The following is a 12,276-nucleotide window of genomic DNA, read 5'->3' as shown; positions in this document are numbered from 1 at the left end:
CTCTTGAAGGAGCTCCTTCGCCCAAAGTCTCAATATTCGATGATTTCTTATCTCGATAATTTCTCACTATCGCGACGTAATTGTACGGCGCGGGCAGAGCCGTATACGCATCGCTGAACGGAGCAGTCGAAACACTAAGGCCGCGTGTCGGCTATGACAGCCCCAATGCCCTTGCCCTTAAGATGGGTTGATAGGGGCACTTTCGCCCACCTTTCTCTACTCGCCACACTTCTTATAAGATTGATGATGTCTATGTTTTATTATCGCGGTTTTATCAGAGCTAGTTTCATTATTTTCAAAGACTTTGATATAGTTTTCATTTAGCTTGTTAAGTAGTATGTCGGCTATGACAGCCCCAATGCCCTTGCCCTTAAGATGGGTTGATAGGGGCACTTTCGCCCACCTTTCTCTACTCGCCACACTTCTATAAGATTGATGTCTATGTTTTATTATCGCGGTTTTATCAGAGCTAGTTTCATTATTTTCAAAGACTTTGATATAGTTTTCACTTAGCTTCTTAAGTAGTGGTAGGTAAGTTGTCAGCACAAGCTTCTCTCTTTTATCAGAACATTTGGGAGTTTACCAAGTCACAAATTTAGACTTGCAATTGGTCCCTGCATCTCTACAGATGGGTTCCTTAAAACGGTGAAGCTACGTCACTCACGTTAGGGACAAACGGTCTTCAGATGGCAGTTGCTAACACAAATTAACTTTCGGGACAATGAATGAAGAGGACTGGGGAATTACCCCAGATCCTCACACTTGGAGCTGTGTTCGTTGTTTATTTTTGAGACATAAAACTTCAGGCGTCAAAATATTTTCACATTTTTTCTCTACCTTAGAGAAAGTGCTCGGCGAATGTGAGTATGCTAATATTTCAAGCATTTTAAATTATTTATCTGCGAGGAACAATACGACAAAGGAGAAGACGACTTTTGATTTTGCACAGTTTGCAAAATATCAACCCTCCACTCCCTCTTTCCACTATAATCTTTCGATCATGCGAACATATTTTGCCTTTAGGTATGTATTTTGTCTTATTCAATTGGATTACTTGAATCCAATGACATAGGAAAAGTCTATATTGAAAAGTCGATGATCTTTGAATTTATTTTTAACAGATCCCCATGAACCTAACAGTAACTTTCGGTCTCTCTGGTAAGTGTCTTTTTAAACCAGCAGTGAAATTTTGGCCATTGTGGTCTTATTTTGGTCAAAGTCTCTAATTGATGATAAAATTCCATAATTTTATTATCTTGTTAAGAACCAAACCTACCCGCTCATTCCGAGTTCCAACCAATGCGAGCTCCTTAACTACTACTGATAAAAGTGTAAATTTTGGCCATTGTGGTCTTATTTTGGTCAAAGTCTCTAATTGATGATAAAATTCCATAATTTTATTATCTTGTTAAGAACCAAACGTACCCGCTCATTCCGAGTTCCAACCAATGCGAGCTCCTTAACTACTACTGATAAAAGTGCTAATCATACCTGGAATGCGGGTGTTTTCTCAGAAGCAGTACCAGACCAGACATGGCCCATCAGTTGTCCTTGACTGGTGAAGAACACAAACGGCCTGATTTGGACTCCAAGCACCGTCAACTCCATACCAGCAGTGGCAGACTCTTCAACTTCATTGTCCTCCGTAGATTCTGTCTTATCGTCTGATGAGATGTAGGACGAGAGACCGCCTGCAAATAGACCTAGCTGTGGGGGGATTGAGAAAGAGAGCATAGTCTCATTTTATTACTTGCACAAAGGTCTATCTATATCTTCGGGCATAATAGCGCGACCACAATAGCTGCCACGGGCCGCATGTATTTTCAATTGTTAGGTAAGTGAAAGAGGTGCTTCTGAGTGAAATTTCGCTATTTTTCAATGAAAGAATTCCAAGAATCAAAGAGTTCCTGATTCTTGAATTAACTTCCATGTTTGATAGTACTGACTACGAGAGAGGAAATGAAAAGGTAGTAATCCTGAACCTTCTACAGTGTAGAATCTAGACAAATAAAAAAATTTTCAATGAAAGAATTCCAAGAATCAAAGAGTTCCTGATTCTTGAATTAACTTCCATGTTTGATAGTACTGACTACGAGAGAGGAAACCTCACGGACTGAAATGAAAAGGTAGTAATCCTGAACCTTCTAGCTAGAGTGTAGAATCTGCACAAACAAAAAACCCCTGAAAAACTCACACTGAACAAGGAATGCGTCTCATTTGAGTTTTCCACCACAACATCCACCGTCCCCCTCTTCAGAATGCCGCCCGAGATTTCCTGAATGGACAACAGGGATCCGTTGGTGTTGGGGTGCGTCATGAAGGAACGGGATAGAGCGGTGGAGAGACCACGTTGTGCCAGAACCCCGTAGTGGTTGAATCCCAACGTTTTCAGAAGGTAGTCCACGGATTCTTTGATAGTTGGGTAGCTGAAATTGAAACAATAATGACGTAATTATCGTTAAAATTGCATTGTGTTTTGTGTTCTTATGATACTGTTTTTCTGGACGTTTACATACATGGGGTATCCCCCAAAATACGTAAGTATCTAACAGCTCTTATTTCTATGTACATTAAAATTATTCGATTCAAGTAACCTTGAAAAAATAAAGAATAATAATATTTTTATAGGTAGGTAGATACACCTTTCGTTTCTTCTCGCTCTCCGTTGGTGTTGGGGTGCGTCATGAAGGAACGGGATAGAGCGGTGGAGAGACCACGTTGTGCCAGAACCCCGTAGTGGTTGAATCCCAATGTTTTCAGAAGGTAGTCTACGGATTCTTTGATAGTTGGGTAGCTGAAATTGAAACAATAATGACGTAATTATCGTTAAAATTGCATTGTGTTCTTATGATACTGTTTTTCTGGACGTTTACATACATGGGGTATCCCTCAAAATACGTAAGTATCTAACAGCTCTTATTTCTATGTACTTACATTAAAATTATTCGATTCAAGTAACCTTGAAAAAATAAAGAATAATAATATATATAGGTAGATACACCTTTCGTTTCTTCTCGCTCTTATGTAGGAAAACATATTAGATAGCGCACTCTATGACAAAAACGAGGCAACTTCTCACAAAGTCTAATTTTATTCAGACCTTACTCTTCCCTTCTTCTTCATCATTTTTATGAATACCTACATTTCCGTTATGTACCTACCTCCGTAGATAACGTAATACGTACTCGTACCGACCTAACAATGTATGAAATTACACACATCTTGAATCAACCTATGCCATGGCACAATCAAAGCATTGATTTCTATTCCTACGTAGAGTAGAGAGCATAATATAACATCCCATGCTTTACATGATCATAGGATTTTTTGGAGTGCTCGGCACTGAGTCAGCAGTAAGATTCCATGGGATTTGGCTTGGTGCACTACCATGCGATCTGATTAATTCAGTAGATGTGGAAACTATCCTCAGGAGCTGACTGTCAGCTTGTACCGATTGCCGACTATCAGTATATTTGAGACCGAACTCATAAGCCTTGTGATAGATTAAAATGGGTTACATCAGCTATCAAGGCATTGGTCGTCAGAGCTAGACCCAGTGTACCGGAGGCGTCCGTCTCGCTTCTCTCCCCACCTTCGAGGAGCACCTAGAACAAATTTTGGAATGGAAATTTTTAGGTGGATTAGATATAGTCGATCGAAATCGACCCACATCGGTTTACAATAAATTCACATCGATGGTCGTCGACTATGTGTGGACACACCTTAAAATGTAGTTGCGCTCATACGGTACCTTTGCTCTTTGTTTCTAGTAACTACATTTGTTAGCATCGAATCTTCTCAGTGTAAATTCACAGAAGCATTATTTTCATCATTATAACTCACTTCTTTCATCCTTACCTGAAACGCACTGGCAACTCCCTTCTTCAGGTTTAACGAGAACACATCTTCCTCCTCATTCAGATAGATATGTTTGATGATTCCACCAGTCCAGTGTACCAGAAATGGCTCATCAGGGAATTTGTCCAGTTTGGAGTTGTGCTGTGTGAAGCTCTCCGCTATTGAACCATCTCGTGATTGGATGAACAGTTTAGGCGACTTTATCTGGAAGTTAAGAAGAAAGTTTTTAGTGAAGATACCTAGGTACTTATTTTATTCATTTATTTATTTACATTTATAATTTATTATTAAAATACGTAGTATCCCATACTACAATGCCTCACGCCGCCCCCGCCGCATAATCATGTTTTAACTACACTTCAACATACACAGGAGAAGTATTATCTGTAAATGGTTCAAAACCTATATTCGAAATGTTATAAGGCATCTTCATCCACAGTTTCTAATCGGTTCGGGTGCGCCGGGTTTCCATCGCCGTATCTTCGAAACTACTGTACGGAATTTCCTCATTTTTTCCAATATTTTTTTAATTAATTTTACGTTCTATCGTTTTAAGCGATAAAAAAAAGAGACACCTCAATTGAGAAAACGAGAAAAGACCAACTTACCTGGATTTGCAGCAATCGGTCTTCACTGTGTGCCGGATTCGCCCACTTGGACTTGACAAGAACGTCGGCCTTGACTTGGTAGCCGACAAAGTGGCCCTGGTTTGGACTAGAGAGTTCATTGAGCAGGACAGTCGTCTCCAAACTGAACGCTTGACTAGATCCCAACGGGAAGAGAGCTTCGGTGGAGGCTGAGAAGGCGGCTGAAGACAACAGAACAAACGCGTAACTACACACGCACCAGAAGACAAGGAGGTGCAAGGCTTGGGAGGTCCAGTTTGGAGTTGTGCTGTGTGAAGCTCTCCGCTATTGAACCATCTCGTGATTGGATGAACAGTTTAGGCGACTTTATCTGGAAGATAAGAAGAAAGTTTTTAGTGAAGATAGGTACTTATTTTATTCATTTATTTATTTACATTTATAATTTATTATTAAAATATGTAGTATCCCATACTACAATTTTTTTTTCCAATATTTTTTTAATTTTACGTTCTATCGTTTTAAGCGATAAAAAAAATATGAGACACCTCAATTGAGAAAACGAGAAAAAACCAACTTACCTGGATTTGCAGCAATCGGTCTTCACTGTGTGCCGGATTCGCCCACTTGGACTTGACAAGAACGTCGGCCTTGACTTGGTAGCCGACAAAGTGGCCCTGGTTTGGACTAGAGAGTTCATTGAGCAGGACAGTTGTCTCCAAACTGAACGCTTGACTAGATCCCAACGGGAAGAGAGCTTCGGTGGAGGCTGAGAAGGCGGCTGAAGACAACAGAACAAACGCGTAACTACACACGCACCAGAAGACAAGGAGGTGCAAGGCTTGGGAGAAGAGCCTGTACATGATGAAGTCTCGCTTCTACTGGAGGAGGTAAATCGTCGACTTTAAAGTTAGAACATTTTACAGCCGCTATAGCCGGTCCAAGACAGTTAGTTATTAGTAAAGACCCTAGAATATGATGCGTGATGTGTTGTCCTACAACCACCTAGTCAGTCCTAGCCTAACATGAAACATCAGTAGCCATTCCAGAAGATAACTCAAAATGTTTATAACACAAATTATTAAACATTAAACCGGCGCCAGTGGACAAGTAACCGGTGGGAAATTGGAAATATCCCAGTGTTGCTGATTCACAAGAACAAATAAAACAACTGTCAATGAGTTAACGTTATTTCAACGAAATTTACTCAATTTATTCAATACTTATTATTTGCAACGAAAAACAATAATTTCTTCGATTTATCACTAGAACAATAAATTCACAAAAATTGTATGTTTTACTGTGATTTACACGAAAACAAAATGAACTAACGGAACACTAGGAACAGAGGTCGACAACCTAGCAGGCCGGGTACCTACACTCAACTGACTCAGAGTCTCAGAACTCACCTTCGTCTTTACCTCGGAACTTGCTCTGTGTCAGTAGAACCCGAAGGAGATACTGGGTGATTCTAAAACTTACCCTAGAGGCACGGCTCAAAATCATCGCATTGTTTGTCCGCGTGGTCGAGACGGATCCGTACAGCGAATTACTTTTTAATTGACTTCGTAATAGGTACATTCATATATATCTTCTATCAGTTGAACTCTAAAATGTTAGGGCCTAGAGGCATGCCTCAAAATCATCGTAGTGTCCTCCTGCAGGTAACTCTAAAACCCTAAGGACTTGTCCCAAAGCCTTGAATTGGTTAGCAATATAGTACCTAATTAGGGCTCAAGATCTAGGAAATTTGAGATTGCAAGAGCGTTCAAGCCAATATCACCAAGTCCTGGATGTTACAAACCATGTGCCTTTTCGATTTGGTCCAAGAAACACTATGGACACCATCGGCATCAATAGTGCTTTTGAAGACTCTCTTATGACATGGGCGATACTTGGAGAGATGATGAATTGAAGATACTCTGTGAACGCTTGAAACACCCTGTCTATACACCTGATCAATATCAAGGTTCTAAGTTTAGATTATACTTTATTATTAGAAGGAAGAGTATCTTATCAAGTCCAGATAACAGAAGGGACATACTGTGTAGGTCCCTGGTGAATTCCTGACATTGTTTGGCTTTCTTTTTCTATGTAGTAGGACAATATCTACCTATATTGATTGATGTTTGCCTCTTGGACTCTTCTAACCTTTGACTTAAAGTGTTTATGAGAGACTTGGAATTTTTTAGATAATAACTATGTAACTGTCATTAATTTATCAAGAGCTAAAATCGATATTGGTCTAGAACTGATGCAATTTTATCATATTGGTGTATTGTACCATCTGAAAGTTTTTCTGATTCTGGCCAAAAACCCAAACATCCATAGGTATTTACTTTCCCCCCAATTTTTTCATGACTTGGTATTACCTACTCCCTATTTTTGTTAGGTTTCTTTCACGTAGATGAATGACTATTTTGAACGGGATTCGAACCCGTTTAATCATAAATGACAAAAATAGTTACGTACCTGCAACAGCCGGGGCCATTTGACAGTAGGGACCTGTGAACGGAAAGGAAATAATTAAGTAGATGTCCCCACTAAACTCTTTCTTTAGATAGGCATAAGCAGTGCCCTAAATCACCAAAGTATGGAAAAATATCTTACAAGTGTAATAGCCAATGGAAAAGGAGAATTTTGAATTTGGACGAATCATATCAAAATATGGAATTGTAAATACTTTATGTAAATATGTAGGTGTCCTAGTGTCCAACATCCCTAATTTGTTTAAAAAGAGTTTTTTTTTCATTGTTTTTTTTTTTTTTTTTTTCACATCTTTTCGTTTTCTAAGCAGGTAGGTAGGTACGCCAAATGTACAGTAAATGTACCTACACGTTTACTAGAAAAAAATAGGTGATTCCCAAGTCCATATCCTTGAAACTGGAAGTCCAGATTTAGGTAAGGCTGAATTAAAAGCGGCCTGAAATAGATTTTATCTATACTCATTACTCATGTTCTAATTCTACTATATTAAATAGTATTAAATACTATTTCAACTGTTTCCCCAGGTGCTAACACTGCTACAAGATCACACTCAGTTCATTCCGTTGGAATCCGGTTTCATAACTGAACTTTCCTTACACGGAGGTCTCTCATTTGAACTGGGGGGCATGGTTACCATGAGCCTCTGGAACCGAAATGCCCAGTCCCTTGTCGAGAAAAGGTAAGAATTTACTAACAGCAGTAAGGTAAAGGGGTACACGGAGGTCTCTCATTTGAACTGGGGGGCATGGTTACCATGAGCCTCTGGAACCGAAATGCCCAGTCCCTTGTCGAGAAAAGGTACGAATTTACTAACAGCAGTAAGGTAAAGAGAGTCTCTCATTTGAACTGGGGGGCATGGTTACCATGAGCCTCTGGAACCGAAATGCCCAGTCCCTTGTCGAGAAAAGGTAAGAATTTACCAACAGCAGTAAGGTAAATAGGTTTACCTTCACGGTATAGGTAAATGAATCAATGAAATAGGGCCCATAATACGTATACTCCTTCGTTGTTTTGGTGGAATAAAGTAAAGTAATCACTGAAATACGGCCCAAACTGGCTCTCTTTCGGAGGGTTGAAATGTTGTCCATGAGATGTGATGATTTCATATTATTGTTACCTTGCTTCCGATGTACGATGTACCTATTTCAAACTGGGGAATGGGGGTCAGTGGTATGGAACTCTGTACAGGTCTATGGACTATGGGAGTAAAATTTCTGTGGATACAATTGAACCTAACCTAATTTTCCTACCTTACCGTTTTCCTGCAGGGCCGGTATTACATTTCTGGGCGGCATGCGTATTGATACCACATTCATCCGCAGCTTCGTAACGTACAATGTTTCCACTGAGGTCGAGCTGAGTCTTTCCTCAGACATTAACTTCTACAACAAGATAGCCATGTGCATGCAACTCAAACAGCCGGACTCTGTTATCAGGTGAGAATATGAGGAAATCACTAGTTTTTGTCGATAATCGCGGTAGTTTTTGCTACAATCTTTACGATAGAAAGTAATAATTATGATGCCTCTGTTTAAAGCGGTGTCCACACATAGTCGAAGGCCGTCGATCAACTCGATCGATGTTGACTGAAACCGTCCACACTGCTTCAACAACATAATATATTATATTCACCTCGTCGATCGACGGACATCAACTATGTATGGAGACAGCTTTATGGTCATGAATCTCTAACGAAAGCTTTAGGAACCCTGTTGATAAGGATCTAGAAACTAGAGGGAAGTCTGATCATTAGGTTCTTGGAATGCTCATGACAATGTTTCCACTGAGGTCGAGCTGAGTCTTTCCTCAGACATTAACTTCTACAACAAGATAGCCATGTGCATGCAACTCAAACAGCCAGACTCTGTTATCAGGTGAGAATATGAGGATATCACTAGTTTTTGTCGATAATCGCGGTAGTTTTTACTACAATCTTTACGATAGAAAGTAATAATTATGATGCCTTTGTTTAAAGCTCTGTCCACACATAGTCGAAGGCCGTCGATCGACTCGATCGATGTTGACTGAAACCGTCCACACTGCCTCAACAACATAATATATTCACCTCGTCGATCGACGGACATCAACTATGTATGGAGATAGCTTTATGGTCACGAATCTCTAACGAAAGCTTTAGGAAACCTGTTGATAAGAATCTAGAAACTAGAGGGAAGTCTGATCATTAGGTTCTTGGAATGCTCATAGGTATTGAAGTATTCAAGGAATTCAGAGGTGTCCGTAAAGAACGAAAGGTTTGGTGGAATTTACCGTCAGTTTGTTCCACATTTTTTGGAATTCAGAGTCGAATTTATTGTTGCTTTTAAGATTCAGTTTTTTTTTTATGATTTTTTGTTTTAAATAAACAAGAAATTAAGAAAAGACGTATCAAATTTGAGAACACATTGACTGACGGCGTTTTGTTTACTCAGATGCAAAAATCTTCGTCGATTTAGATAAGCAACGATTCTGTGTATGAGGTCAAGCAGTATCTGTTGCAGAGGTTGAATCAACTTTCTGACAGGTACAACAATCTTCTTTTTCTTCACCTTTTCCCGTGTTCAGACGAGGTCAGACTTTTCGATTTAGATAGGTGGGTAGAATTTTAATTTTAACAATAATATTATTCTTAAAAAGTCTCTCGTGCCGTCATTGTGTGACATGTGTGATAATTTGATTAAAGACGTATTAAAGACATAAATGAAGTACGTGTGTCAAAATGCCTTGAATTTTCATGCTGAATGTTCATATCCTAGGTCTGACCTATTATTATGTTAGGGCGGTCTCTTCTTGATCCCTTGTGTGCCGCGTCCAATTTAGTTTAGGACTATTACACTATAGGTCTGACCGAACGTCGCGTCGTTATACGAAGTGATCCGTTGATAATAGAGTTTGTAAAGTTCACAATGTAAACCAATTTCCCAATCGATTTTCTCACTTACAGGCACAATATCCACAAAGTAGAGAGGATCCCAGGCAGCAAGCACAGATTGAGGAAGTCGAAATACTCCTCCGTCACCGTTCCTGGAAAGACGTACGCCCTGAACAGGAAAAACAACGAGATGTGTACGACCATTTTCGGAGGCGATGAGTCGTAGCGGTAGACCTACGCACCGATGCGTCAAACGGAGGAGACCAAGAGAGTGTCCAGGAATAACAGGTGGCACACGGATAACCGAGATTAAGGAGCGCGGTAGCGCTCCGCCCCGCCAAGTCAAGAATACTCACTATTAGATCCTGATATGGCCTTGAGATTGCATTCATAAGACAGAACATATTGATACCCTTATGTGAACCATTAGGGTCTTACGAAAAACTATGGTGCATCCGTGACTTCTACATCTGAATGCTTCAAAGGTGTGTCAACACTCAACACATAGTCGACGGCAGTTGATCGACCATCGATTGATGGGAATCTATGTGGATCAAGGGCCGGTAGACTATGTTTGGATACAGCTGAACATCACACAACTTTCCTTATCCTACTGAATACTGGTTGTCAGCTGTTGCGAGATGATATAGGTTCCGTTAGACTTGAGTTACCACAGAACTGAATCAAATATAAAATGTTACTTGGACTAACCAGGGTTAAACTGTACAGAAATAAACCGTGTTTTGTCTTATATAAATCTATTGATGACCATTACCTATAGGTATTACTGTGGGAGAAGGAGGACGGCTAAATAGAGATAGAGTACCTAAATAGCTAAATACCTATTAGAAGGTTAGTACCTAGTAGGTACCTAACCAAAAGCATTATTTTCTGGACTTTTTTTCAACTAGAGAAAAACAGCTGTATGAACTACTTACTAGGTATGATGCGAAAACTTTGGCTCTGAACAGGTTATGTTATTCCTGGACTTGCTCCTCTATTAATTTACTCACATCTCGTACCTACTATGTTACCCACGAGTTTCTTTTCATATATGATGTGGCCATTCCAGCTTCAACCACGTAATTCAAAACAGTATCATTAGAGACTTTACCTCTGTGTCTGCATCTGCAACTAGTAATGAGACTAATGAGTCTCTCTCGAGACCAGCAACGATTCTGTGTATGAGGTCAAGCAGTATCTGTTGCAGAGGTTGAATCAACTTTCTGACAGGTACAACAATCTTCTTTTTCTTCTTCTTTTCCCGTGTTCAGACGAGGTCAGACTTTTTCCTCAGGCTCTCAATCAGCCCTGGGGTGATTGTTTCGGGCTGACATTCGGTTTTGGCTACAAAAAAAGTAATATAATGATTTTTGAAAAAATGTAGTGGGTACCTACTGGGTCTAGCTCTGATAGCTGATGTAACCCATCTCAATCTATCACAAGGCTTATGAGTTCGGTCTCAAATATACTGATAGTCGGCAATCGGTACAAGCTGACAGTCAGCTTCTGAGGATAGTTTCCACATCTACTGAATTAATCAGATCGCATGGTAGTGCACCAGACCAAATCCCATGGAATCTTACTGCTGACTCAGTGCCGAGCACTCCAAAAAATCCTATTGAAATGATCACGTAAAGCATAGGATGTTATAATATAACTATTATGCTCTCTACTTCTCTACTCTACGTAGGAATAGAAATCAATGCTTTGATTGTGCCATGGCATAGGTTGATTCAAGATAAGTGTGTAATTTCATACATTGTTAGGTCGGTACGAGTACGTATTACGTTATCTACGTAGGTACATAACGGAAATGTAGGTAGGTATTCATAAGAATGGTTACTTGGACTAACCAGGGTTAAACTGTACAGAAATAAACCGTGTTTTGTCTTATATAAATCTATTGATGACCATTACCTATAGGTACTACTGTGGAAGAAGGAGGAGGGCTAAATAGAGTACCTAAATAGCTAAATGCCTATTAGAAGGTTAGTACGTAGTAGGTACCTAACCAAAAGCATTATTTTCTGGACTTTTTTTCAACAAGAGAAAAACAAATGTAAACGGGACCTCAATTGTTCATATTTCATTTTGTGGATGAAGTTCAGATCATAAATCACAGGAGGTGGATAGGTAGTAATAAATAACGAAATAACTAGTTGTGAGAGTCTTGAAAACTTCTACAAAATAATAACTAGATACCTAGGTACCTTACTAAGAAGGAGAAAAAAGAGGAGAATAGACATTAAATATTCTTATTTTGAAAACTGTTAAGGTCAATTTTTACCAACTAATAACCTTTAGGTTACGTAAGTTGGAAATCCAAAAGCCCTTTGAAAACCTATAGCTTGGTGTCACGGGGGAAAACCTCTCCAGACATCGTAACGATTTACCCCAACAAGGTGTGTACCTACTTAGGTGGAATCGTTTTCCACCGAAGGTGATAACTCCCTGAAAAAAAAAAAAAAAAAAAAA

At 39.5% G+C, this 12,276-nt stretch overlaps 2 protein-coding genes across 3 annotated transcripts in view; one reads left to right on the top strand and one right to left on the bottom strand.

Moving 5' to 3' along the window:
• LOC103512597 (microsomal triglyceride transfer protein large subunit) overlaps positions 1-12,276 on the bottom strand; it is a 30,446-nt gene that overhangs the window by 2,944 nt on the left and 15,226 nt on the right. Inside the window, exons 12-13 of the mRNA XM_026825934.1 lie at positions 2,195-2,426; positions 1,492-1,707 (exon numbers count right to left, since the gene is read on the bottom strand). Coding sequence (XP_026681735.1) covers positions 1,492-1,707; positions 2,195-2,426 — 448 coding nt within the window. The remainder of the gene's footprint in view (positions 1-1,491; positions 1,708-2,194; positions 2,427-12,276) is intronic.
• On the top strand, positions 7,768-10,530 carry LOC103512503 (microsomal triglyceride transfer protein large subunit-like). Of its 2 annotated transcripts, XM_008477267.3 has the most exons (4): positions 7,768-7,837; positions 8,198-8,279; positions 8,718-8,803; positions 9,871-10,530. In XM_008477267.3, the coding sequence occupies exons 1-4, from the start codon at positions 7,785-7,787 to the stop codon at positions 10,022-10,024; spliced, it is 375 nt and encodes a 124-aa protein (XP_008475489.1). In that variant the 5' UTR covers positions 7,768-7,784; the 3' UTR covers positions 10,025-10,530. The 2 variants fall into 2 exon arrangements, with proteins under 2 accessions (XP_008475489.1, XP_008475496.1); XM_008477274.3 differs by lacking the exon at positions 8,718-8,803 and having other exon boundaries at positions 8,198-8,365.

Source organism: Diaphorina citri, unplaced genomic scaffold (assembly GCF_000475195.1).
Source record: "Diaphorina citri unplaced genomic scaffold, Diaci psyllid genome assembly version 1.1 scaffold37, whole genome shotgun sequence".
NCBI classification, from domain to species: Eukaryota; Metazoa; Arthropoda; class Insecta; order Hemiptera; family Psyllidae; genus Diaphorina; species Diaphorina citri.
Note: the sequence above shows the minus strand (reverse complement) of the source record. Positions and strands in the feature narration are given on the sequence as shown.

Coding starts and splice junctions, on each gene's coding strand:
- LOC103512503 (XM_008477267.3), top strand. CDS start 7,785: ATGGTTACCATGAGCCTCTGGAACCGAAATGCCCAGTCCCTTGTCGAG. Junction 8,280..8,717: donor CGTACAATGTTTCCACTGAG/GTCGAGCTGAGT, acceptor GTTTCCACTGAG/GTCGAGCTGAGTCTTTCCTC. Junction 8,804..9,870: donor CAGCCAGACTCTGTTATCAG/GTGAGAATATGA, acceptor TCTCACTTACAG/GCACAATATCCACAAAGTAG.